Genomic DNA, 27,752 nt, shown 5'->3' with positions numbered 1-27,752 from the left:
ACTCCTAAATCTGATCTAGATTTGGTTTCATATTTCAATACGTGTGGGAAAAAAGTCATTAGCATTTCCTTGTGAAAACAGAGAGAGAGAAAAAAAAGTTGAAGAAGAGCCGTTGTACACAGTCGATTGCCTTGACATGTAGTAGTACATATTTGCTAACGTTTTTCAAGAAGCGCTTCCCCAAAGCCGAGCATCTTCCTACGCCAATGCCCTTCTAAAGATACTGAGGCTCGCTTGGTTGCACATCGAAATCAAGTCTATATAGCTTTGAAAACGAAAAGGATCTTGGAAAATATTTTTATTTGGAAAACTCGTTAGCCGACAACCCTACGCCACGAATACACGTCCATGCCTACGCGGATTTTGTCACGTGATTCGTTAAAGGTCACGTGATAACAGCCATTTTGTTTTGTCACGCTTTTCGAGCTTACGAAAAGTGCTGAGGTTGGTATGGTTAAGCGATTATCTTTGTCTCTGTATACGTGCATATAACTGTAGTGTCTATTAAAGAATCGTATAATATACTGTTTTAGTTTTACCCCTCATGGGTTTTTTTATGTAATTATGATAGTGTCGCTGCTATTTAGTTCCAATTATGCTTACATTGGCTATTTCGACAGCTCACTTTCATTATCGAATGGGAACACCCACCCTAGATTTTATTTGTAAAAGCGGTCTAAACCAAAAAAAAAAAAAAAAAAAAAGGGAAACATGTACCCTTGATCAGCATCGTAAATATTCTAGCTGTAAGTGCATCAGCCGAAATGCTTTGTAGCAGTGACAGGTTAGATATTTTGAATAAAGTGTTCGTTTTCAAAATCTGACCAGATGGCTGACGTTGAAGAGAATCCTCATATGAACGACAATTCTGAGGAGTCAGATATTGATGATGGCAACGAGGAGATGGATACAGAACCCACTGAGGGTGGCGATCACCCAGAAGAGGAAAGCACGACTGAGGGAGGAGGAGAGGAGGAACCACCTCTAGTGAAAGATGAGAGATATTCTCAGCTTGTGAGTATGAACGTCAAGAAAAGGGTTGCCAGAGAATTCTGCAGACTTATGGATGAAGGTAAACTGTTGTGTATTTGCCACCAGAGATAACTTGCACAGTTGTAAAAGTGACCAGCGGTTGCACGGAGCACAGCATAGCACACTTGGATAACTCATATGGTGAAGTTTGTCTGCTCATTTTCCTGTTAGTCTGTGTTTTAAAGGATTATTTTATCTCACCATCAACTGGTTATGCGGCCCTATGCTCCACTGGGGGCGAATAGGAACAAGAAGATCAACTGGTTACTTAAGCAATGACACAGTAATGTTTGGTGCTACATGTAAAATGACATTGAGATAATTCTTTTTACAAATAATTTTGAATAGGTTTTTAATGGGTATTTTTTTTACTTCCTTCAAATTCACTTTTGAACAAGCAGACAAAATATGTAATGAGCAAATGAATAGTGGTGATGTGCTCCCTGTATCTGTATCTGTAAAAATGCCACTCATTTAACTTTGCTGACTTCATGAGTTCTAACCCTTCTGAAGCTTTTTAAATTGTTACAAATATTTAAATAGTTAATAAGTTAATAGTTAGCTTTAGTTATGTCATTGGAAATCATTTTTTACTGTGCCTACACATATTGTAAGTATAAAACTTCCTGTACAGGCAAGATTACCATGGCAGACGTGGATAAGAAAGTGGCAAAGAAGTTGTGTGCGCTGCGAGTTGAAGATGGTATACGCATAGTGAAACGGTTTGGAATGTTTAACTTGGATCACATGGCCAACAAATCAGCCTTTCTGCTGAGTCAGATTGTGATGTTTAGACAACAGAAAGGTCATTATAATCATCCAGCAGCCTTCAGTGCAAATGGGATCCCAGGACCAGATCCCGAGAAAATGACAGTAAGAGATTACACTTGAAAAGATCTTTGTTTAGTGGTTTTTTGTTTTGGTTTTTTTTTTCATAAATTTAGATCAAGAACATCCTAACAATATTTTTAGAAAATGCTAGGATGTAGCACAGTGGTGGGCAAAGTTTTCTTAATGGGTCATTCTCAAAGTTAGGTATGTGGCAGGCTGGTAAGATACCAAAAACCCATGCCAAGTGACTGCACAAGAAACCTTGTGATAATGGAATAGACAACAAATGAGTACATGATGGCATTTACTTATCCAGTTTATTGTATACATGTATACCCAATGAATTCGTTCACAATCAAACTTTAAAACCAGCTCTTGGAGGCATCCGCCCCCTAATGACTACATCAGACATTTCAGCTGTGTTTGTTTATACTTTGTGTTAGAATGTTTCAGACTGCCAATTTCTCATGCTGTTGTACTTAATTAAATTTTTATCAAATTAACCTAGGCTAAATGAAAGAAAAGAAAGAAAACAAGTGCACTTCACATTTTGGCAGGTGGGTTGGTCATAAGCTGCTTGCAGGCCATACTTTACCTACCCCTAATGTAGCATGAAAAGGAGTGTTTACTTGAAAATTTTTTCGCCATTTATTATCTGTATCAAGGAATTACTGTTGCGAACTGGGTACTTGCTTGACATCACGACCAGAGGGCGGCGGCGTTATGGGGGTCCTCCGCCAGGCTGGGAAGGAGATCAGCCGCTTACCGAGTGCAGTGTAAGTTAATATTATTACTTTTCTCTGACATGCATTGGTGGGCAAATGGTAAGGTCTCAGGAACTGATTGTATCCCTGCCAAGCTCTACAAATCAGGAAGTGTGGCCTTTTTGCAGTGGATGACCCAGCTCATTCTGTCCACGTAGGAGGCACAGTCCCCTAGCAACTTAAAGATCTCTTTGCTATATATATCAGACAAATTTATGGTGTCACTCCTCAATGGCCTTTTTCAGCCTCTTGAGAGGAAATTCTCCCTAAAAGTCAATTTGGTTTCCATGCTGGGTGCTGCACCACAGACATGATCTTTGCCAACTCAGGAAGAGTTCCAAGAGCAGCACTTCAATCTCTGGAGAGGAATCTAAGGCTTTCCCATCATTAATGGCATCAGGCAGGGCTATGTTCTTGCCTCACAACTCTTCAGCATAATCTTTTTTGCTATGATGATGGATGCCTTCCGTGACTCCAAGAAGGGCCTGGCAATAAGATGTTGAATGGTAGATGACAAACTGCGAAGGCCACAGGCAGTGACCAGAGTGAAGATCAACATAAAAGAGATCTGCTGTTCACTGATGGCTGCACCCTAAATGCCAGCAACAAGTGTGAGATGCAGTCTGATGTGGACTTTCTATCTGCAGCATATAAAGACTTCATTCTGACCATCCGTGCCATGAGGACAAAAGTCATGCTCCATCATAACCCTGGCAAGCCTTTCCAGGAGCCAGAAGTCACACTGAAAGGATGCAACCTCAAGGCTGTTAGGCACTTTTGTTCCCCGAGCAACACACTCTCCAACACAGCATCATCATTGCTGAGATTTACAAATGAGTTGCCAGTTCTGCCTATGGCTGATTTTGCAGAAATGCCTGGAATTGTAATGGTCTTAACCTTACCATTAAGCTGAAAGTCTATACTGCAATAGTTTTCACCACTGTTCTCTATGTCCGTATGACCTGGACTGTCTAGTTTTTAATTTAAGCATATCTTTCTAAGGAGTGGATTGTTACTGCAAGCATGAATAAGTGAATGAGTGAGATTTTCTATAAAGCGTTCAAGATTCTTTTTTCTTTTTAACAGGTTTATGTGACTGGATTACCACAAGACATGTATGAAGATATTCTTGTCCCACTGTTCGAGAAGTTTGGTCGAATCTGGCAGATGTGTTTGATGGCAGACCCCTTCACTAATCTGAATCCTGGTTTTTGCTACCTCACCTACTGCAAAGACGAGGAAGCACAAAGAGCTGTTGAAGAGGTACATCCCGTGCCTTCTTTATATGTCATTGATAGATTGATTGAGTTTTATGGTGGTGAATTTGCCGCAACAGTGTACTTCCATGCTTAACCTTCTTGTTTTCTTGTCAAACAAAAAAGTTTGTATAGCTAATGGTTAAGCTTTTTAATTTTTAAGTATGGTTTGTTGAAAGATCAGAATGATTATTTTGTTCCATTCTGCAACATTTGGATAATGAAAAAGAGGTGTGAGAGTAATATAAGCAACTGCTTTACAATATATGTGGAATTCGAAAGTTAGTTGAAAGTGGTTACTAGGTATAAATTACAGTCAAAATACTATTTGGAGCATCAAATAATGTTAACTTTTGTGGACATTCATTTTATACTTTTTAGAGTTGTTTATATTTCCACTTGGAAAAAGTATGCGCCAGAGAAAAGGAGAAGAAATGGTCATTGTAGTCTTGGCTTTTTGAATAGATTTGCTATATTTACTTTTGCAAAGCATGAATCATATGGTGCTGCCTTCAGATATCAGAGCTTTCATTGCCACTCACCATGCTGCTGAAACATTTCTTGCAGCTTAATGGTTATGAAATCAGAGAGGGTGAAGTTTTAAAGGCCAACATCTCCATTCCCCATGTGACTCTGTTTGCGGGAAGCCTTCCAAATGACAGGACAAAGGAAGAAATTAAGGAAGTCTTTGGCAGCAAAACAGGTATGCTTATTTTGGCACGTTGACCAAAGTAGCTTGAAATTATTTTTAAAATTTCTTTTAAAAGGTTTATTTCAGTTTGTGTTACTGTTGGACTGAGAGGAAGTAAGTGCTGTGGCATTGTTACAGAAGGACTAATGGGAGTGGAGCTTCTTCCCTATGAGGTAAACTCAGAGGAAAAGAACAGCATTCCAGTGGCAGGCTTGCTGACTTACTCCTCCTACAAGTTGTCCTCAGAAGCCAAGAGAAGATTCAAGAGGGGGGACTGTCTGGCATTTGACAGGAAAATGCATATTGCTAAGGCTGACACACGGGGCAAGCCACCAAAGGGGTGCCTTGAGAAGGTAGACTATTGTACTGTTCCTTGCATTTGAGAAATTTCATTTTATGCTTTTGTATCATGGAAAAATGTTTATGATAACACTAAAGGAAAATTCCAGACTGTTCTGTCAGGTGTGACTTTGCATGCAGGTTACATTAATACACATCCATCAGATGCCACCGTCACATACAGTCAGGACTCTGCAGGAGCAGTTTCAGAAGTTTGGGGAGATAGAGTATGTAGAGAAGAATCAAGACCATGGATTTGTAAAGTTTGCTTCCCATCAGAGCGCCATCAAGGCTATGGTGGAACACAAAGGAGTTGTAAGTATTTTTTCTTTCCTTTTTTTTTTTTTTTTTTTTTGTTGTTGTTGTTTTTTTTGTCTGCTGCCTTGAAAGATTGATTTTCTGCTGAGTACTTTTTAAAATATAGTTATCATTTAATAAATATGCACAGAGATTTACAATTTAAACTTCAGATTGTTGTTAGAGCTTAAATATAATTAGCATTTTTAAAGATGTGCTAATGAAGTCATTATGACTTTTTATTTCATACCTTGTCTGATTGTCCCAACTAGGTACAGCTCTTTCATGACATTTGTGCAGTATTTAAAGTCTTTTATGTAAATAATAATATAGTCCTCTGCCTTGAGTTGGGCTGTTCTTCCATAAGTACTGATAATTGTGTGAATGCAGAGATATGAATTTTTAATTATAGATTAATATCACTTTTTACCCAGTTGTAATTCCTTCGATAGGAAAGTCTTAAATGGACAACAGTTTAAGGAATGTATACATGTAATCTAATTGGTCTCTACTTCACAGTGACATGGGAAGTCTTCTGCTATAATACCATGTGGTGTTCAAATGGCAAGAATTGAGCAGTAATTAATGACAGCAAAATATTTAACGCTGACATTTGGCATATAGGAACAGTATTATTGCTATAAATTATTGTTATAAAGATAAAATTTGATACTATCAGCACAATCTCCTTTTTTTTTCCACCTTCGTAAATTTGGGTGGCTGATTGTAATATCTTATGCTGTTTTCTCTGCTAATGGCAGTAATTTTATTGCATTCTCCAAAGTCATGTGCAAGGTCTCATATACCATATGCCTACTAGTTATTTTGCAAAGGATAAAAAGGACTCATTTGGGTTTATGGTGCATTTTGATGTCTTCTGTAAAATATCAGTAAACTGATCAAGAGACAAGTTTTTTTGAGATGAAGAGATACCTTTTGCTCTGGTTATCCTACTTTAACAGAACTTGCTACCATGATCACATTCTTTCTGATTGTTGTATTTTCAGTGGAGACAAGCGTGTACTCTATTTATGAAAATGAAGAACAACATTATACAGGCTGGTCTTGACCAGGTGAGACCTCACAGCAAAACAGGTTTCAGCCAAAGAATATGCAAAGCTTATGCATGCATATAATTAACACATATTTAGCATGTTGGTTGTTTTATATTAAAATATTTGTGCTAGCACCAAATCATAATAATAAGAGGAAGTGATAAAATGAACTTAAATTGCTCCTTAACTTAGCCCTATGGGCAAACACGTGGTGCTTTATAAAAAAAACAAAAAACACACACACATATATATATATGCAACATAAATGCAAATATGGTGTCTATCGTATGTCATACAGAAAGAAATATGTGTAGCCAGAAGTTTATCCCAGCTTGCACAATTCACCTGAAAAACTATAATCCAGGCTGCAAGTGCTTTTTCTACACCACAGTTCCAGTCAGGGAAGAGATCTAATATGTCTGGGTGTTTTAAAAATGGTGCTCATAGTGTTGCCTGTACTATGCCTCTTTGAAAAACCATAAGTTCACAAGCCATCAGAAGGGAAGAAGTGCAGCTGCACCAATACTATTTCAATACTATCTTTTTTCAAGACATTCAACTGTTCATCATCCTTCATGAGTTGCAAATCCAGTTGCATTTATACATCATTTTACTCTGGTGCTCTATGAATTGTCAAAACACTGCTATAATCTTCTGCAGAAATTGATATAGAAGGTAGATTTCTACTGCTTTCATGCAGGATCCAAATCAAATTCAACTGATCACAATAATGAAAAATGTCAAATGCGGGAGTATAGCATCTTGTCACAGATCAAAATATTTAGGATCTACAGTTCAGATCTACAAAGTTATTATAAATCTGTGATAAAAGAAGGTGAAGTTTTACTTTGAAATAGTTCTTGTCTATAGATCAGCCTTAGATTACTAGGATCTGCATGAGCAGAGTGAACAGAGCACATAGACTATGTTATCCCCTAACTGGTGAATTGCACAAAGCTATGGCAGGCAGGCAGTCAATGGGACTGGTGGAAAGTGGCATGTAAATGGAAACATTCCAGTCAAGAATAATCCTGAAAAATGGTAACTGTACAGCAAAAAAGAACAGATGAGAAGGAGACTTGGACCTACAGATGAGGCAAAAAAGATAGTCTTCTGTGTACAAAATAGTATGAAATGACTTGGTTGTAAATAGCAGCCCAGCCATAGAGGACGCTACATGTAAAAGGGTCACTATAAAATCATTTGGTCTTCTTGAGTGAAATTGATCATGCATCAGGGCTCATGATTCCAGACACTGAAGTTGCCTGCCATGACAAAGGGAAAACATGGCCATTGTAACTAGCTAAAACCTTGAAAATAAGTTATGCTGGAAAATAAATTATGTTTGAAAATGGAGCACAGGTCCATAGTCCATTACTGTGCCCTCAGTTTTTGTGATTGTTCTCTATTGCATCTAGGCCAAAAATGTTGTGCTTGTCAGAATGATTTATGGCTGATTGATCCAGTCACTATGGTCCAGAAAGACACTTTGTATCAGTTCATGCAAGTTTATATATTAGGATTAAACGTCTTTTTTTAAAAAAGCATCAGCAGTAATAGAGGAACTGACAGGATTACTTACTTTTTGTAGTTAGACTAATACTAACACTGACAAAAAACTCTTGTTTCACTCTCTAAAAGAATTCTTTCTTTAGTCTATTGTTTCAGTAATAATAATTGGTTATTTTATTGTAATTTTCATATTTCAGGAGTATGGAGCTGTCATCATTGACATTTCAATGGGTGAAAAGCAAGATCATAAAAAAAAACTTATCAGAGGAAATAACAGAAACAGAAGGCGTGGGTAAGTTTTCTTCTTGATTCTTCTTAGTTGATTTGGTGTTTTAATGGGTACCTGACCCTGTATAGCATTGGGGAAGGTAAGATAGAGGCAGATCGGCAGCAAATGTAATAAAAGTAACACCTCAGTGCCAGAAAGAAACTTTACACAGAATCTGCATGGAGACCATACTTAATGCATTGCATGGTTTGGTGGCACAACGGTTAAATGATTGTCACCAGAGGCTGTAGTTATAAAGTGAGGGTAAATTGTAACCAGAGCCCGTAGTTATAAAGTGAGGGTAAATCATTGTCACAGGGCAAGATGGGGGAATTCGTGGACAAGCATGTTTCTAAAGTTATGAAGTGGCATCCAGCCCCCTTAACTGTTTTACCCTGGAGCCATAGTTATAAAGCTGTGATAAAGATGCCCTGGGGTACAGAAACATCCTACTGCATGCATTGCCTATTTGACCATAGGAGAATGTGATGAAACGAGGCGGCTGCAGAGGGATGGTGTTACCACCCGAGGGGAAAGGGGTCACTCTGGCTGGCTCGCTCCGCCCACTTCCACACTCAGTCACCCGCCTGTTCACACGTCTGCACGCGTACAGACACACTCACCCGCGTGCGCAAACACAACTGACAAGACAGTTGCACAACAAACAAATTATAATTACAAGAAAATTAAGGTTGAATCATACGAGACGCAATATTGGTCTCTAAATACACGGACTATCATCAGGTCACAAAATGTAATAAATGTAAATGAAACAAAATACACTTTCCTTCTAGCACTCTGAATCTGCATACGACAAACGCTCCCCCGGAAGCGTACACTTCATCAGTCTTGGGCAGTTCTTACACGGCAGCGTCGTTCACGATAGACTGCCTCTAGACAACCAGTAGTGGACAGCCACAGACCTGCCTTGGCACACTACTGTCACTACTGGCTGAGATCACCCATCACACACCGATGCCCCTGGCAATGACGATAGCGACGACTTTAGGAGTGAGTTTACTGACGCACTGTCCCTAGCTCACTGGCATTGCTGCTCCTCTGGTTGCCCCAGGCAATGGACGCAGATGCAGTGACGATTCCAGGCGACAGTGGTCCGGCACTGGCTCCAGACGTCCAAGACCCCAGAGGTACACAGGAACAGTAATCGCTACTTGCAGCGGTCGCCCCAGGCAATGAGTGACAGAGTTGCTGTTCCCAGTTCTGATGGTGTACCCCCTTCTTGACGTCTGCGAGGACGGAGACCCCTTTCTCACTCCCACAGTTCCAGACTGTAAGTGCCAGCAAGTAGCGCGATACGTTCAGGTAGAACATGCCCCCTACAGACTTGCTGCCTACAGCTGATGCGACGCTTAGAGATGGTAGTCTCTGCTGTGTGTTTGGGAAAAGGCCCCGACTAAACATCTACCCCTAACTATATACTAAGAGGACACGTGACTACCCGTCACCTAATCTACCTGGCTCTGACGCTATCGCTCTAATACTAAGGTGACTACTGCCTACTGCGCTAATCCCGTGACTATTACATCTTATCCCCCGACCCTGGGCCTCGATCGCCTCCATAAGTCACGGCGACCTGTCAAGTTGTAAAAACGGACAGAAAGGCTTCCCTCCACTGTCCACTTTTACTGAGCCCGGCCCACCTATAATTACCTACACCCGCTTCGGCTGTTGTTCTGGCCTTGAACCAGGCTGGTTCATGACAGAGAAATTGAGTTGATCTTGTTAAAGACGGCTATCAGCTGATTTAAAAATATTTAAAAATCTGCCTGAAAAAGCTTAGTTTTGACCTCACAGTGATGGGTTTGTATCTTTGGGAATAATATTAGCTTATTTAATTAATGGTAAATGCAGTCTCGTTATCTTCAGAATTGCTGCATCTTTTGAAGATTGTTTTACTTCAAATCCATCTAAACATATTTCTGGTCTCTCTGCATTTTGTACATAAATATGAACAAGGTTGAACACTTCGAATAATGTGCGCACTCATGTATAGGAATGATAAACAAGTAGTCTTGACTTTAAAAAACATGAGTGTAAAACTCAGTTCTGCAGACAGGCACTTTGGTATGGCAGTGTGCCATACAGTTGACACAACATCATCTTACAGTATGATCATACACCTACATTAATTTAGTAATTTAGAGATGATATCAGTAACACCTCATTAAGCTTTCTCTAGATCACAGCTATTTAAGTAGTTACAGACTGGTATCAAAGTACAGCCGAATAATGACAAGACTAAACTGCTACTGATTTGTCCCAAGAGAACTTTGGTCATCCTCCTTTTACTCATTCTCTTTCCACAAATAACTCATCTATTCCTTTCTCTGCCTTTTTTCATAGTTTGGGTGTATCTCTTGATGAGAGTTTGACTCTTCCTCACCATATTTCTCATGTTTGCATAATTGCTTACTTTAAACTTTGTAGGATTTGTTTTATTTGTAATCATCTCGCCGCTGATGCAACCAGAACTCTCATTTGTGCTTTTGAGGATTGACAATTTTAATTCTCTTTTGGCTGGCATTCTCAAATGTTTTCTTGATAGACTTCAAAAGGTACAGAATAATGCTGCTTATCTGCAGATAATCTATATCTGAACATATAGCAAATTACACATCAGCCTTTGTCACACTGATTCTTTGACCACCTTTGTCTAAACTGAAGATGTGCCTTTTTTTCAAAATCAGTGACTTCACCTATTCATGTCCTGACCATGTGCTGGCCCAAAGTGTGTATTTTCTCTGTGGGTGTGTGTTGAATGAGAACATATGTATGGATGTTATCATGTTTATATAGAATTGATCTCTTATTTCTTGAGTTTTGAGGAAATTAGTTTGGAAGAGTACTGTATAAATGCTCATTGTCATTATTATTAAAATACTTCACCTTGCACAAAATTCTTGCTTTTTCACCAAAGGGAGTAAGTTTGTTTTTTGGACTGTGTACTTTAGTCCTGCTACCAGAATGTACATCTGTTTTGCATTCAGGTTGTTACTATCTGCAAAAACTGGTAAAATTATAATAAAATCAAGTTGTTCCTCGCTTTCCTGCAGAAATGCTCTATCAGATTGGTCTATCTGACCAATATAAGAGACTGTAGAGACATGCATTTTTAAACTCATTAATTTTGGCTACTCAATTAATAAGCTTGAGAACATTATTCTATTGCTCTTTCAGCCTAAAGCCTAGTAAGTTTTTCTGAAATGTTATTTTAGCAGAGCCCGGGGAAGAGGATATATGCATTGGGGAAGGGGAGGTAATGGCTTACTACCATTGCCCCCACAGTTCATGATGCGCCCTACCATGTACAGAGGTGGACTTCCAATGCCTCCTCCACCAGAAGGTAGATAACTGTTCTCTTTTGAAGACAAACCTTATCATACATTACCATTGATGTTAATATGTTGAACAATTATCGTCCAATTTCCAACTTGTCTTTTCTTTCAATGATCGTAGAGAAGGTAGTTTTGTCATAGCTCTGGGCCTACTTTCAAGAGCACCAGCTTATCCCCCATGCTCAGCATATAAACCTTTTCACAGTACTGAGACTACGTTAATTAAAGTGACCACTGACATTATCGGCCCTTGACAGTGGTTATGTTTCTGTCTTAACTCGGCTGGACCTGTCTGCTGCATTTGACACTATCGACCACCCTCTGCTCCACACCCTTTAGTGGATTTCAGGACCTGCACTAGCATGGCTCAACTCCTCTGATAGGACGCAGACTGTGTTTGTTGATGGTCAGACATCTCGGCCTGCACCACTTTCTTGTGGCGTCCCTCAAGACTCAGTACTTGGCCCAGTTCTGTTCATTCTGTATATGAGGCCACTTTCATAATGCATCCAGTCTCACTAGGTTTCTCATCAGTCATATGCTGATGATACATAACTGTACTGGTCCACTCCAATGGCTGAGTCTCACTGTGCTACCAGCACCATAGAAACCTGTATTGACGTCAAAGACTGGATGGTAACAAACTTAAACACAACAATGATAAAATGGAAGGCCCTCCTATGTTCGAAAAGAAGAAATCCATCTTCACTCGTTTGTCCACCAAATCATATCATTGTGGGCGAAACCAACATCACCTTTGCATTCTCCGTCGAAACCTTGGTTTCATTGTCGCTGCAGATATGACTCTTGCGAAACAAGTTGCAGCTGTCTGTCAGTCTGCCTATTGTGAGCTACGCAAGATCAGCGCCATCCATCACATTCTATCTACATGCACTACCAACACTCTGGTCTGTCCATTTGTTCTATTCAGGCTTGATTACTGCAACTCCTTGCTTGCTGGCTGTCCTTCACAAGCTCTAGAAAGTATAGCACCCTGCTGAATGTCTGGTGCTTAGAGCTAGGAAACAGACCACGTTACTCCTCTCCATCATTTTCTGAACTGGCTACCCATCTGTTCTCGCATCCAGTACAAACTGTCCGTGCTGTGTTTTGTATTCCTTGCTGGCACCTGCCCTGATTGTTTCTCTGAACTGCTCTTTCCTTACATCCCAGCTAGACAACTTGGTTCCTTGTCTGATGATCATCTTACTGTTCCTGTCGCCAGAACAACATATGGCCACAGGATTTTTAGTTATTGTGCCGCAAAACAGTGGAACTCTCTTTCCATATCCGCCACCTACCCACTATTTAATCCTTTAAATGTGCACTGAAAACGCACCTCTTCTGTAAACGTTACTCCGAACAACCTTTCCCATAATGCTAGTCCTTTTTCCCACCCTTCGTTTTGCAATATCATGTTACTCTCAGCTCTTGTTCTTGTTATTTGGTTCCTTGTTGCGTTTTCTATATTTAATTTGTTGTTGTTGTTTGTACTGTTATTCTTTTATAGTTCTTATGTTATTTGTTTTCCTGTCCCTTGTATATTGTCCATATTTCGTTCTTGTTCTTAGTCGCTAAGAGCATACTGTAGGTCTGCACCATCACATTCATTCTGTGAAAGTCTGGATGTCCACCATCAAAACAACAAAGACAAAAATGAAGTCATTCCAGCAGCCTGTGGGAGTAAACAGAAATGTGTGCCATCCTCTTCTACTTTTTCTTTCTCAGACCATCCACACCCTTGGTATTCCATTGACCCAGCATTATTTCATATCAATGCTGTCTGTAGGTCCATTTTCTTGAGCATTGCAAGATCAGTCACATTTGATCCTTCCTATCAGTTTCTGCCACCAAAAAGCTGGTGTCTGCTTCTGAGTTGTCCTGACTGGTTTGCTGCTCTCTACTGCCGTCATCTCTATGCAACACATCAGATGAAAGAAATTTTCTTCTCTTTGGACTATGCCCCTGTTCAAAGCTTTCAAGTCAAATGCAACATCCACCTCTTTAAAAAAAACATAAATAAATAATAATCATGCAAACTCTTCCATTCACTTCTAAGTTTTTAATCTTCATACACTCCATTTATGTTTTTTATGGTGTCATCCATTTGCTAAAGCTTGTTTCTTTGTTGCATGCTTGACTACCTGTTTATTAACAGTCTTTCATTTATGACACATTAAGCTCACCTGCACTCAGGGAAATGCCCTATACAAATTCAGTTAATGAATATGTTGAAAGGCATAAATAAGAGTGCTTTTTTTAATTGTAACAATACTATTGCAATCATTGTTTCAAAATGCTTACTCAGCAGGCAGAAGTTTTCGGCTAAAATCACAATTGTCTTACCTTTGTTTATTGGCTTATGTAGAAATCATGACATTTGTGGTTCATTTGGAAGATACTTTATCATCTAAACTATTGTATACTTTTTAAACTCATATTTTTATAAAATAAATTTATACCCTTTGTAATTTTATTTACTCAGAATGGTGTTGTCTGCAATTTCTGTTTTAGATCTATGGGCCTATGAAGAGTATATGTGCAGGGATTTGCCTCCATACAGAGGAAGAGATTTCCACCCTTCACATCCATATAGTAGGTGCCTTGTGCATTTACGACTTTTTATTAGTCGAAGACTTTGTAAACATAACTATTTGAAGTACTTCTTAAAACTGTTTTGATTAGTTACCTTGTGCTGCTTTTTAGATAAACTTAAAATTAGCCTGCCTGTGACATTATATGAAAGTGTCTTACACAATTTAAAATTGTTATATCAGGAACTTCCTGCTGTTGTCTTTTCAGTTTGATGAATTGTAACAGCACTTAGCTGTTTGAGTGGACGGGGAAAGGAACAGAAGGTTTTGTACCTTAAATTGTTTCTTGTATTTCCCCATTTTTTAGAAGAAAACTACATCACCTTTACTATTATTTGGAGCTAAAATCTGTTTCTGTTCTGCCTCTGCTATGCTGAATATTGATATAAATTCAGATAAATAGGTAGACAATTTTTATTGTCACAAGCCTCTAAACTTGTTGCCACATGTCAAAGCTATTCTTCTCATTCATTTTTCAAAACCCCTCCGCCTTTTTTTATATCAGATATGGACTATGAAAGGTATGGTGGAGGCCATGCATTTAAGAGTGGATCTGAGCCAAGAGGTTACACATCAGTGAGCATTGTATTTTTTATGTATATGTGTGAATCTGCGTTGCCCTTAAGGTGAGAGGGGCAGTCCAGTGGCACCAGTACAATGAGGATTAGCTGTCTTGGTTTCAGATCTCAACTCGGGTGCACTGTTCTTTTTTATGTGGCACCTGTTATACAGGGATGGCTTCTTTGTCATGATATAGCCTTAGCTGCTGGCTTGGCAAAAAAACACCAATTACCCCTTTTCTCAAAATTGTGTTGCATGAAAGAGTACAAGTTCAGAATTACTCCTGCAGCATTATACATTATATAATTAAGAGGCTGTTGGTTGGCTAACAATGGCAAAGATCTTGCCTACTTCTGATGTCAAAAAATTGATTTGATGTGAAATCGAAATCAGCACAGATTGCAATGGAGACATTGTTTTGGCAATGTAGCTTGTATTTTTAAAAGATGCTGAAGTTTGCTGACCTGTGTTTGCAGCATCTTGGGCCTTCTTACTCCATGGAACCAAGGAGAAACCATTGGGATACATGGCATGGGTGGGACAGACCTCAGCAAGTCAACCATGGTCAACATGCAAACAAACGCAAGTCAGGAACCGCTTTTGCTAATCGTGGCAAAAAACGAATAAAAAGTCAAAGCAAGTAACTAATCAGGCTTGTGCAAGTGGGAGAGGATTTTTATTGCAGATGACCAACATTTTATAGAAAAGCACAGTATGATATTTGTCTCCCCAGTGGTTTCGAACTTTGGAAGAAGTGGTTATTTTTACCTCATTTGTCGTGAATAATTTGATGTGCTTTGTGTAAATTTTCCATAAGCTTAGGATGGAAAGGATGCACTTTACTAAAATAAGCCTTCCTTCCTTGTGTTTTGGAGAAGGGGCACCACCTTTTCAATCATTTGCCATTTTCATGTGTAATGCACAGGTGTATAGCACTGTTACTTTGCTCAGCAGCTTTTTACATATCATGTGCCTGTTATTGATGCTTCTCACTCGTTTTTAAATACTGTAGTGTAAAGAAAATAGTAATAATGTTAAATAGGAATGACACTAACTAAACACAACTGTGAAGTAAGTGGCATCTTTTAGCCTTGGACAAATAAAACTATTCAGATTAATGGGAAAACAAGATGTGTAGTCTCATTCTGTTTGTGCTTCTAAGGCATTTCGCCCCAGAAGAATGTTCTTGCATATTTTTTAATTTTTTTTTAATCATCGCTGCAGTAATAAAACAAACAATAATGTGAAGATCAAGATTGACAAATTTTACTTTGGCCATAAAGGAAAGTTTCATTTTGGATGTTACTTAACAATGGGTGTTTACTTTTGGTTGAAAGAGGCAATTCTGGAGGTAGAGCAATGCATTCATAGAAGAAAAATGCAATACTTTTACAGTGATGATGTAACAGAGGACTGCCAAAATAATGATTGCAATCTTGAATTGCATGCACACAGTTCCTACCGTTTCTGCTTTTCACATGATCACAAAACAGTAATCTTTGATTATGTTGTGAATTAATGGGCAGTGAAGTTCACAATTGGTATAAGAAGCAAATTTTAACCTTTCCCTCAGCTGTCCATATCCTTTTACAATAGTTATTTGTAAAAGCAAGAGGCATACTTGGCTTCCTTGTTCTGAGAATTCCAATCTTTTAACAACTAAAACAATCAGTGAAGGTGGCTGTTTAATGACACCGAACAGTGCTGACAGCATTGTCATTTTCACTAACACACTGCACTGTGATATGACAGAGCACTGCAGGACAACACCAAAAACAGCTGCAGTCTGATAAAGACACCCCAAGAAGTCTGTCCCTAAACATCAGTGCAGCCAGCACTAAAGAAGTTAAGGGTGAGTCAATATTTATCTGATATGCAATTGCAGCTGTGTTTCTGTTGGTAGCACTGTCAGCCCAGTATTGGAATATTACTGTGAGAGGAGCTCAACAATTAGTGCTTGTGACAGCAAGAGTTTCTTGACAGGCTGAAATGCCAAGGTCAGGTGTCAAAAGACAGATTGGGGTGTTGCTACCCATGCTGTCAAAACCTGAGGTATTGACTTACCTTCCACATAACCCTGCATCTTGCCGCAGACTACCATCTTTCTGGCCCAGTCACAAAGACATTAAGGGGTTCTGAACTTACTTTGTGACCAAGCACTGATGAAAGTGAAAAAAATTCATTGGAAGCAAGAAGACTATGTTCAAAAAAAAGAGTTTATAGAAATTTTCCATTTTCATTCAAATACAAAGCTAAACTATTGATAATTATCGACTCACATCACATAGAAATCTTTGGGTAGCCCAAGTGATAATATAAGCATGTATTATGAAATAATCCAGGATGAGATAATATCATGCATATTCTATTCAAGCAGAGCACTAGATAATATGAGCAGCTGAAATGTGCAATGGGTCTCTTGCATACAACTAGCTTTTGCAAATATTCTAAGCAAATGATTAAGATCATGCTGCTCAGAAAGGCCCTCAAGCCTTATACCTCTCTACATTGGAGCAAGAATGGTGTGCTGGTAGGTAGATAAATGCTGAAAGCGCATGCACTTTAGTTGCATGTTAGCATACTAATAATATATAAAAGACTGTATTGTAAAAGGGTTTCCAGTCACAGTAAATCCCAGCACAAAGTTTTATTATGGTACTAGTAGAGTCAAAACAAAACCAAAATAAAATGCAAAATCCATTTCTATAAAAAAGCAAACTGGATCCAAATTGATCCAAATGGTTGATGAAGGCCGAAACTAATACCGGTGAAAAATTGCGTCAGATTCAACAAAAACTCTGTAGACCAGAAAAATTGAACTGCTGGATTCTCCCGCTCCCTTTCTACACTATTCTACCGCACACTATCTGTGAACATGTTCAAGAGTTACTTTTCCATAATAGTATTAGCACAAAGATTAAACTCACTTTGCAATTACTTATGCAAACATTTCTTGTAGTATTGTTTCCAGTATTTTGCTCGTCATTTTATTGTTGTAAGTCGATTCTTTCCCTAATAATGAAGAATTTAACATCCTGTTCGCATACGTCACTTGTACAAGCAGCCAGCGTACAGGTGAACGTGTTTATCAACAAAACTTTTTCGTCATATTGTTCAGTTAAAATGGTTTCAACCCCCCCCCCCTCTTCCAACCCTTAATTTGTTGATAACGTAATTAATAAGTAAATTGGCAATTTGTGTCTCTTCTACTACAATCTATGGGGTTATTTTGGAAGGGAGTCCCGTAGTTGTACCCGGTTCACCGACCAAAAACTTCAATACAATTTATAGTTATTGTGATATTGTTTGTAAACAACTAGATATATGACCTATCCCGTAGGTGACACATCTTTCTATTATATTTATATCCCAGGCAAAACTGCCAGATTTCTCGCAGGCACATTTCAATACCATACACAGCAATGACTCACAGGAGAGGAGAACGCAATCTGACCAAAAACGTACACAGTGGTCCCACAAGACGAAATGCCTGCTAATCTCTTATCTAAAGCTTTTGATCCGCTGTTGACAAACTGTATTATTCTAAACAAGTTCTTCCAAAATTTAAAAACATTTAAATTTTTACAATCTCAAATCTGTTATTTTTATATGCTGGAGATGTTTCCAATGTGTCACACACTCATCTTTCGTTTGGATGTCTTGATTTACTATTTGAGAGCCCCGTACGTCACGTGATTTTAGCCGCCATTTGTTGTAACACAAGTCTTTATTTATCTGTTTTGGAAAGTTTTTTTGAAAAGTGAGATTAGTCGTTGCTCAAATCAATGTAAGTATTTTTCCAGCACGCATTTGAAATCCCCATTAACCTATTTATGACAATGAATATATAATAGAGTTTTGTACAGCAGCATTATTCAGAATTTCTTTGAGCGGGTTGACGGCGGCAAAACGGCGATGATATTTTTTTGAAGCAAAACTTCCTTTGCATTCAATAAAAGAACAAATACAGGATTTTCAGATTGTTTAAACTTCGTTTCAGCTATTTCTTACGTTTATGGAAGACTTATTCTAGGCATCAACGATTTTATGATGGTGTTATACCAAAAGAGAAAGATTGTTTTGACTATTTTGCAACCCACGTGGCGTTCTTAAAAGTAGGTCATCAACATGCACATGGCGTGGGTTATTTTCAAGCAAACCAGGAAGTGAGGTGGTGGCATTTCCGACTAACCGCTTCATATAACAATCGCAGTTAGCCTTTGTTTTTCTGCGGGATAAAAATAGCTCTTTGTAAATAAAAGATTCGTTTGTAGATTTTCATATTACATTTAACTTGCAATTATTATAATTCCCGAAAGAGGTGGAATGTTTGTGTATATATGTAAATGTACTTTGTCATTGTTCTGTTATTGTAAAGCCGTTTTAATAAATTTAAATGTGGGTATTGGCGAGTTGTCATATTTGTAGCATTTAATAAGTTTTGACAATCAGAAAAAGTCAGCCATGCCTTAGTTTGCAAAAACACTGTGAGGAATGGTTTAGTATTGTACTACTACTTTGGCGAAAATTCTTGCATTTTACAGTCACTACTCTTTTATATTTATCAAAACAGATGCCTTAAAGTTTTAGGTAATTCATGGGACTATATGTTATTACAACATCACGCCAGAACTCCTTTATCAGCTGTTGAATCACTTTAAGGGGCTGCACAAATTTGCCTTCTCGGAGCCAACAAAAGACGACCTATTCACTATTGTAATATGCTAGATGCAAATAGTGGAGTTCTGGAAATTGTTTGATGTCACCCTGACTGTTTCATTTAGTCAGTACTCTAACCCTGTTCCCAATGCTAAACCCTGTCATTGATTTACAGTACATCTTTATTGTCTACTTCTATCCATAGTAGTAAGGGAGATGCAAATTTTCCTTCTTTCGGATTACCCATAAATAGTAAATTGTGGTATTTGCTTTTGTCCATTGTTGATTTAACTTCCACCAGGCTTTAAATCCTGCCAAATCATTAGTTGAATGGGCATTCCATTGCTGGCTCTAGTAAAGGAAACATTTTCTGATTTGGACATAATGATAGCACTAACATTTACCACTATGTCATGTCTGTCTACCACAGCTAATAATTCCTACATAACATTTCATAATATAGTCATGCAACATGAGTGTAGAGAACTTGAACATTTATGTAACTCACTTCAAAGCTAAATTTAAATTAATGCTGCCTAAAAATATGTTTAACAATTTGCATTTTACTCGTAATTTGTAGTGCTGTGCCATCTTATTTCATGAGCAATAAAAGTGTTTAAGTGTTTTAGGAAAAAGTCCATGTCTGAGATATTGTTGGTTTTGAAGAATCTGCTTTTGTCTCTCCCTAAACTATGCAACAAATGTTCCAGATGAAAACAGAAAATGGGGATGAGGCTGTTGATCAAGCAACTGAAGATGAGCTGCTAGCAATAAAAGATGAACCTGAGAGTGAAAATGCTGACTACTTAAAGCTGATAGAGTATGGAATAGCAAAAACTGTTGCAAAAGAACTAATTAAAATATATGAAACGGGTAAGTGGTTAAACTAATTTTTTCCCCCTGATCGGCATATTCATTTGATAGTGGGGATGAAAATGTAATGTAATTTAAATATTTTTTTTTTAACAGTGTTCACACAGATACACCGTTTTAATATTTTTACATGTTTTGTTAGGTAAACTCACACATGAAGATTTGGATGAAAGAGCACTTGATGCGCTAAAAGAGTATAATCCTGAAGATGCCTTGCAAGTGCTTAAGTCCTTTTGTGAAAGCAATTTGGAACATGTGGGCAACAAAAGTGCTTTCTTGTGTGGACAAATGAAAACATTCAGAACAAAGACTAAAGGGGGAGCTGCTGCATCACAAGCCAAAGGCCCAGATGAAGCTAAGCTAAAGGTTAGAGTAAGCTAGGGTTGAAAACAGTTGATGTTTACTAATATGTGTTTTGGAGTGTTTGGTAGTTTTTAAACCTCAAAGTTAAGTATTTCTCTAGAACTGCTAATCTTGTTGTTTGCTCCAGTTGGAAAAAAAAGTGTGCTGTATCCCATTTTTAAAATGTTTGAGAGCATAGTCATGCACAGGTATCACTAGAGCTGACGGTAAAATTCTCTGATTATCATTCAATGTCATGCATAGGAAGAATAGCAATATTGCATTTGCTTAGAAACTTTAATTACATGTTTGTGCGGGATCCTGTTACCATAAAGCAAGTATAGATACAACACAAACCAATCACATCTAAGATGATTGAGAAGGCTCAAGAAGCTAGGCTCTCTCATGCTTTAACTGTATCTACAGTTTGTCATCATAGCCATTCATTATAAAAGTCTAATTTTGTTGACATTTGCTTCAAACATTGTCACTAACGAAGACATAAGAAACTATTTTCACAGTGTAAAGCATACTGAACATCATAACAGCCCAGGAATGTTGCTAAACATTTGATTTCTTATCATCAGTAAAGTGTTTCAAACAAGCTAGTTTTTCTTCTAGTGTAATTTTATAGTAATCTCTCTGTACATGGTTACCTTTAGCAGTTAGTTATTATCCATAAACATTCTTGCTTGTCATTTTGATTAAAAAAAAAATTGGAGGCTTCCTATTGAAAAATATGTCTGTATGAACAGTTCATTTACACTGATGGCAGGATAGCTAGAAAAATTTTGGCAGTATAAATTGCTCCATAGTTTTACCAGGTAAAGTTTTACCAGGATATATGCATTAAAGTGTTTTGAGTATCAATTCACATGGATTAATATGACAAATGCAAAGCCAGTTGTTTTGTTTTTAATTTGAGGTTAGCTTTATAAATGACACACAGGTTGCTTGAGTGTTAATAGTGGAAATTTGGGAGAGGGAGAAACAAGCCAAAACACATATCCATTCAGTTTGCTTTTCACTCTTTACACAAAATGTTAGCTCTCCTAATATGTGCATTAGATTATTGCTGTTAAAGCAGAAATACTTAACACTAAGCATATTGTGGTTTTTGTTGTTTTTTTTTTTCAATTACCATCTAATTAATGCCGAACATATACAATTTTGTATTTTAGGAAATTTTAGAAAGAACAGGCTACTCTTTAGATGTCACAACTGGACAGAGAAAATATGGTGGTCCACCTCCAAACTGGGAAGGTGGACAACCTGGTGCTGGTCACGAGGTATGTTTGTTTCCATTGTTTAACAACAATTTGAGATTGCTTGTGGCTTTTAGATAAATAGAATTTTAGGCTTTATGGCCTATTTTTGCCATCTTTATAATTTTAGTGACAGTTTAATAAATGATGCTGACATTATTGCGAACTGTAGGTGTTGCTTCATAGTTGTAGGTTAAAGGTGTAGGTGTATCACTCAAGATCTTTTTGAAACTCCTTATTAAAAGCACTGCAAAAAATTACTCCTTGTTATAATAAGATTAGAATGTTGACATTAAAACAAACTGGAGGTTTTTATTTAATGGATTCTATTTTTGACAAAAACTTTCAGGAATTCAGCTGCTTTTTTAATACTGTATATCATCAGAATCTGTCATGGGGCAATTTTAGATAATGAAGGTGGATCCCTGAATGGATAAACTGAATTCTGATGACAGTTGTGTTTCAAAAGGTTTACACAGTGTAGTCTTCATAAGCGTGATATTTCTTATTCAGGTTTTCTGTGGCAAGATCCCTAAAGATATCTTTGAAGATGAACTCATTCCTCTCTTTGAGAAGTGTGGCAAGATCTGGGACATGCGTCTGATGATGGACCCTATCACTGGCTGGAATCGGGGTTTCTGTTTTGTCACTTTCTGTGACAAAGACTCTGCTGCAGAAGCTGTTTCACAGGTTAGTAGCATGCACTGAAGCTATGAGAAACAGTATTCGCTGTATGGATGCCAGACCAGTTGTAATAAGCTGCCTGTGCTGCAGGGTTGGTTTTTTTTTTTTTTTTTTTTTTTTTTTTGACTGCACCTCTACAGATTTGCTGTTAGCATTGCCTAAAGCAGTAAATCTGCTTGAAGGCTGTACTTCTGTACCATGTGGTAAGATTGATTCAGTGGTAAGTGCTTGTGTTGTCCCATCAAAATTATATGTCATTGAAGCCAAAACTATCATTAACAGCTGAAGAAAAAACCCTGAGAAAACATTTCTGCTTTATATTTTGGCCATTTTCAAATTTTTGTGAATCCAAAATTTTCAAAATTTTCTTTCAGCTTGACGGTTTTGAAATCAGAAAAGGCAAGACTTTGAAGGTTAATATCTCCATTGCCAACTTGAGATTATTTGTGGGAAACATTCCAAAAAACAAGACCAAAGAGGAGATAAAAGAAGAATTTGGTAAACAAACAGGTATTCCTTTGACAGAGAAATCTGTCTTTTTTCCACTTTTCAAAGCGGTAACTGTTATCCCTTTGGGCAATTTCAAATCATTTGTCCTCAGACCCATTGGGAAAAAAAGTGGAATGGCAAAATTTTGAGATTACTGTTCCTTCAGCCGCCCTCATTTAAAAAAAAAATCTAGCAGATGAATGACACACAAAGCTGTGTCCAAACAAAAGGTGGAAAATCTACTCAACACTAGCCCAACCTCTCTCCTACATCCGTCCACCCAACCCCCACAAAACCCCCAAACTCTCCCAAACATTCTACCAAAACCTGGCATATCTTAGAAGAAGATAAAGGAGGAAGCACTGGTCTTTCTGGTGAGCATTCACTGTGAAGTGCAGTCTTTTGATTGCAGCCTCTGTGCTTGTGTTTTTAAATTGATAACCTTGCATTGTGATAATTTGTTTTCAGAGGGCCTAATTGACTGCATTGTGTATGGATCTGCGGACAACCCAAAATTAAAGAACAGAGGATTTGCCTTTCTTGAGTATGATTCCCACAAGTCTGCTTCTACAGCTAAAAGAAAACTATCCACGGGTAGAGTAAAGGTGTGGCAATGTGCTATCATCGTTGATTGGGCAGATCCTCAAGAAGAACCAGATGAAGACACAATGGCAAAGGTTTGGTTTCTTTCTCTCTCTCTCTTTTTTTATTCCATTCTCCCTTTCTAACTGCATACTGCAAAACTTAACATTAATAAAACTTAACTTTTGTTTTTTCTGCTACATAATTAAAATTTGGCTTGAAGTCAAATTTATGTATTTTGGCCAGTTTGTTAAGGAAATCATGAGAGAGATTTTCTTTTTTATGACATGTTAAAGGATATTATTTCTCTTATGTATGTCAAACTATTCCTTCCTGCTGGATGATTTGGCACAGAAGTGGATAAAATTGTGTCAAACCAGACTTGATCTCACGAAAATTAATTTTGAGTTATTTATGTTGCTTACATGCATGCAAGTACTGCAGTCTCTCTGTCTAGCAGCTCCATCATGAGAGCCGTTAGATCCTGTGCTTGGTGGCGTCCCTTGTGGGCAGTCTGGCACTTCAGTTTTGACTAGGACATGTGCTGTAGGATTAGGATAGTGTGCTTATTTTTGTTGAATAATATTTAATTTGTTGAATATTTGCTTGTTACAGGTGAAAGTTTTATATGTGCGTAACCTGACATCAGATGTCACAGAAGAAATGTTGAAGGAAAAATTTGGTGCATACGGAAAGGTCGAGCGAGTCAAAAAGATCAAAGATTATGGCTTCATTCACTTTGAAGATAGAGATGATGCTGTGAAAGCCATGGAAGCTTTGAATGGCGAGGTACCTGTTTTTATTTTTATACGCTTTTTCGTTCTGCCATGACTTATTAAGCTATAAACTTTTGGAGCAAATTGAAGTATTTATTAGTGCACAGTCTGATATACTTGCGTGCTATCCTGTAATAGAAATTTGTTGAAAGATTAGTAGGTATTTACATCTGATTTATGCAATGGGAGTGTATGCTTCATTTATACATCCTGAAATAGTTTCTTAAAAGTATATTGATTATGTAGTAAAATATGTCTTTTCAACATTTCTTTCAGAAAATTGGCAATTTGGAAATCAATATATCCTTAGCAAAACCACCCACAGAAAACAAAAAGAAAGAGCAGCGCAAACGTGAACAAGACCGTCGTATAGTTCGGGGTGGATATGTGGGGTGAGTCATTTTGTCATCGTCAAAATGCTCTTTGGAATAGGCTGTTTTTAAGGGCTTGAGGTGGGAAATATGTTCGTGTTAATTTGTATCTATTTCATCCTTTAGTTGTTCAATTTCAAGTTCGTATTTGTCTTGTAAAATACTTTTTGTCTTTTATGTCAGCACAAATTGTATCACAATTCAATTTTATGTAGGTGGGATGATTACTGGAGCCCACCAGTACGACCACCTGGTGTAATGTCTCGAGGTGGCATGCGAAGAATTCCAGGTAAAGATGGTGTTTTATTAACTGTAACAGCATTATTACTGTTATTTTTGAACTTAACTGGCACACAGTCTGCTTTGTTTCCACCAGCTAACTATAGTAGACTTTTTTTGAAATAGAAGGAATTCTAGTACTGTCTAATGGTAAAGCGCATTTCATGAAAACTGTCCCGATATGGTGACTGCTGTATTTTTTTAAACCTTCTGAGAAAAGGCAATTAATGTTTTTAATTAGCAGATCCCTACTATGATGACCCATACTATGGATATGATGACTATGACTTTTATGGAGGCTACACTCCTCCCCCACCTCCAATACCACCTCGTGGCAGGGGCCGAGGTGGACCTTACCCTCCCCCTGTAAGTATATAAAACATCTTTTCAGTCCAGGGCTCAGAAGTTGTTGTACAGCATGTCGTGTTAGTGTCTAGTTTTTGGTTTTTGTTTTTTTTGCAAGTACAGTTAGTTTGTGTGGGTTGTGAGTTTTTTATTTTAGATATCACAACCTTGTTTAGTAATAGGCTGGCATAGAATTGTGGCACAGTTTTTGTAAATGGTCAGTATGATGTGACAGTTACATATTTTGTGAGAATTTATTGTTAATTTGTTTTATGTTAAGTGTTAGAGAAATATAATATTTGCATGCTGTTTGTGCAGTGCTACCCACTTATGACAGAAAATGGCTTTGATGTGTGTCTTCAGTTTTCTCTGGGTGTTAAGTGTCTGGGTTTGTGAATGTTAGTTCCCCATTTCAAATTTGTCGGTTAATACTGCTTCGATAAGGCCAAAAAGAAAAAAGATTGGTGAAATTTTGGGAGTATCGCTCTTTACATTTCAATGAATTTAGTGGTTTGATTTTTTTTTTTCTTTGTTTTTCTGCATGCAGCTGTGGGAAATTCAATTTGAGAAACAAATGCAAAGGAAACTTCAACAAAATGTAAAATGTTCAGCAAATGCTCTTGTCATAGAGTGACAATGTTTATTTGGCATGTCTTTGAAACAAAAAGTCCCTTGCTATATATATTTTTTTATCAGGAGGCTCATCATGAAGGCTGTTGGTCATAATAGGGTATCTCTGCACTCTGAGGTTCTGTTGAGTCAGATATTTAGAATTTCAGAATAACCTTTATATTATCAAATCCATAGGTTAGCTTTATATCCATGAGCCCTGGATTTTTTACTTTTGATGTTGGAACATTATCAAGAAGTAAAACAAACCACTAGGGCATAAAATGTCTTAAAATTTCTTTTTTCTTTTATTGATAGCCTATGCGAGGGCGTGGTGGCCCACCGATGCGTGGCCCCGCCCACGGCGTGGCACCAGTACGAGGGGTGGGCGTTAGGGGCCGAGGTGCACGGCCTTCACTCTCTGCAGCCTCGCGAGGGGGACGCGGTGGCCTGTTAAAAGGGAGCCCACAACAGCCAAGGGGAGGAGGCAAGAGGAAAGCGGGCAGCGACTTCAACCAGGGCGTGACCAAGCGCCGCAATATGCAGGACAACTGGGGCAATCAGCCAATCGCCCAGCAGCCTCTAGAACAATCTGGTTACGGCGGTGGTGGTTACAGTTATGGTGGAAATGATGCACAGTGGTACCAGGATTCATATGGTGAAAACTGGGGCTGAAAGGTGCCCTATGTTACACTCTGGTTGGTTTTAAAAGAAGACTGAAAGTAAACATTTCAGAGATGAAACAAAAGTTCAAAAACATGAAAGTATTAAAGTATTTTTGCTGAGCAAAAATAAAAAAAGCAAAAAAGGATAGGATTCAAAAATTCTCTCTCCTGGCTGTTTGGAAATATGTACATACTGAAGCATCCCTCATTGTAAGTTTTTTATTAATTTTTTTCGGACCTGGATGTGGCCAAATTTTATGTGAACCACATTGTTTATACTGCAGAAAGGATATTTTCCATCAAATTGGGGAGAGAAAAAAAAGGGGGAGTAAACGCTGAGTGTTGACCCTGAATCTCTGCAAGGAACTGTATGGAGCTGAGGAAGGCCCCACGTAAGACCTTCACAGATTGCTGGCTATTTCCCAAAGGCAGCTTGTATGTGTAGATGAGGCGTAAAATGCCTCAGCTGAAGTCTGCACATGCACTAATTGCTTGAACACCCTCTTGTGACACCTGGTCAGAGGATGTGATTGACAAATTTTTTTTTTTTTTTTTTTTAAAAGTTTGATGGAACTTCCATATTTCTGCCCAAAAAAATTTAGAGTTTGAAAATTAAAAAAAAAAGTAATCATGTAACTGTAGTGTGTTTCAGCATTTTTATTTAGCTGCATGTTTTTAAACTTTGGCAAGAGGGAGTTACGGACAGCTAAGACATCTGACTGACCGAACCTAATTCTTCAGGTGCCACTTTAAGTTGGCTGTTCACTGCGCCATAGAGAAGTGGACAATTCTGATGGATTATCAGGTTCATCCTTTGTGAAGTTTTGGCACAGAGGCACTTAAAAGTGTTCATTTTGAAAACTGAATAAAGCTACGGTTTTTATGTGTACGACTTGTGTTCAAAATACTGTTTAGACTGAGTGATCTCAAGTACAGCATGTGAGTGTATGAATGTTTTGTTTTTTTGTTGGTTTTTTTTTTTTTTTTGCACAATTTGAATTAGCCTCTTTTAAGTATTTGGTGTCTGCACACAAGGTGCACGTGAATGTTTTTGGAGATAGGCAGACATGGGGATAAATTAAAGATCAATGTGTTTAGCAAAATAAGTTAAAGTTTAAACTTCCAATCTTAAGCGTGTGTGCCAACGCATTTGCAAACTTCATACTCATAATTTTGACAGCATTTATGAAGTTTGCAATCATTACTCGCACAACTATCCACGAATGAAAGTTTATGGTAGCAGAGATATTTCATGGG

General features: G+C 37.9%; 2 protein-coding genes across 11 annotated transcripts; both read left to right on the top strand.

The window, feature by feature from the left end:
* Window positions 1-288: 288 nt before the first annotated feature.
* On the top strand, window positions 289-15,682 carry LOC112565615 (heterogeneous nuclear ribonucleoprotein Q-like). 6 transcript variants are annotated; one of them, XR_003099455.1, is made up of 15 exons: window positions 289-444; window positions 829-1,072; window positions 1,667-1,905; window positions 2,529-2,639; window positions 3,714-3,890; window positions 4,451-4,586; window positions 4,713-4,927; window positions 5,055-5,228; window positions 6,218-6,283; window positions 7,975-8,069; window positions 11,282-11,409; window positions 13,916-13,996; window positions 14,204-14,259; window positions 14,501-14,571; window positions 15,033-15,103. XR_003099455.1 is itself a non-coding variant. In XM_025241167.1 (14 exons), the coding sequence occupies exons 2-14, from the start codon at window positions 829-831 to the stop codon at window positions 15,198-15,200; spliced, it is 1,902 nt and encodes a 633-aa protein (XP_025096952.1). In that variant the 5' UTR covers window positions 289-444; the 3' UTR covers window positions 15,201-15,682. The 6 variants fall into 6 exon arrangements, 4 of the variants coding, with proteins under 4 accessions (XP_025096952.1, XP_025096951.1, XP_025096953.1 ...); XR_003099456.1 differs by lacking the exon at window positions 14,501-14,571 and having other exon boundaries at window positions 15,033-15,169; XM_025241167.1 differs by lacking the exon at window positions 14,204-14,259 and having other exon boundaries at window positions 11,285-11,409; window positions 15,033-15,682.
* A 592-nt stretch (window positions 15,683-16,274) lies between these two features.
* Window positions 16,275-27,384, top strand: LOC112565617 (heterogeneous nuclear ribonucleoprotein R-like). 5 transcript variants are annotated; one of them, XM_025241172.1, is made up of 12 exons: window positions 16,275-16,408; window positions 19,926-20,088; window positions 20,231-20,454; window positions 21,612-21,719; window positions 22,209-22,385; window positions 22,754-22,889; window positions 23,337-23,545; window positions 24,066-24,239; window positions 24,503-24,618; window positions 24,813-24,886; window positions 25,118-25,242; window positions 26,149-27,384. In XM_025241172.1, the coding sequence occupies exons 2-12, from the start codon at window positions 19,926-19,928 to the stop codon at window positions 26,503-26,505; spliced, it is 1,863 nt and encodes a 620-aa protein (XP_025096957.1). In that variant the 5' UTR covers window positions 16,275-16,408; the 3' UTR covers window positions 26,506-27,384. The 5 variants fall into 5 exon arrangements, with proteins under 5 accessions (XP_025096957.1, XP_025096958.1, XP_025096955.1 ...); XM_025241173.1 differs by lacking the exon at window positions 16,275-16,408 and adding an exon at window positions 18,212-18,343 and having other exon boundaries at window positions 25,121-25,242; XM_025241170.1 differs by lacking the exon at window positions 16,275-16,408 and adding an exon at window positions 18,212-18,343.
* The last annotated feature ends 368 nt before the right edge of the window (window positions 27,385-27,752 follow it).

Source organism: Pomacea canaliculata, linkage group LG6, assembly GCF_003073045.1.
Source record: "Pomacea canaliculata isolate SZHN2017 linkage group LG6, ASM307304v1, whole genome shotgun sequence".
NCBI classification, from domain to species: Eukaryota; Metazoa; Mollusca; class Gastropoda; order Architaenioglossa; family Ampullariidae; genus Pomacea; species Pomacea canaliculata.
This window is presented reverse-complemented; position numbering and strand designations above follow the sequence as displayed.

Excerpts from the sequence above, each read along its gene's own strand:
- LOC112565617 (XM_025241172.1), top strand. The coding sequence starts at position 19,926 with ATGAAAACAGAAAATGGGGATGAGGCTGTTGATCAAGCAACTGAAGAT. Across the intron at positions 23,546-24,065 it reads ATGAAGACACAATGGCAAAG|GTGAAAGTTTTATATGTGCG; the intron begins GTTTGGTTTCTT and ends TGCTTGTTACAG. Across the intron at positions 24,887-25,117 it reads TGGCATGCGAAGAATTCCAG|CAGATCCCTACTATGATGAC; the intron begins GTAAAGATGGTG and ends GTTTTTAATTAG.
- LOC112565615 (XM_025241166.1), top strand. The coding sequence starts at position 829 with ATGGCTGACGTTGAAGAGAATCCTCATATGAACGACAATTCTGAGGAG. Across the intron at positions 4,587-4,712 it reads AGTCTTTGGCAGCAAAACAG|AAGGACTAATGGGAGTGGAG; the intron begins GTATGCTTATTT and ends GCATTGTTACAG. Across the intron at positions 4,928-5,054 it reads CAAAGGGGTGCCTTGAGAAG|GTTACATTAATACACATCCA; the intron begins GTAGACTATTGT and ends CTTTGCATGCAG.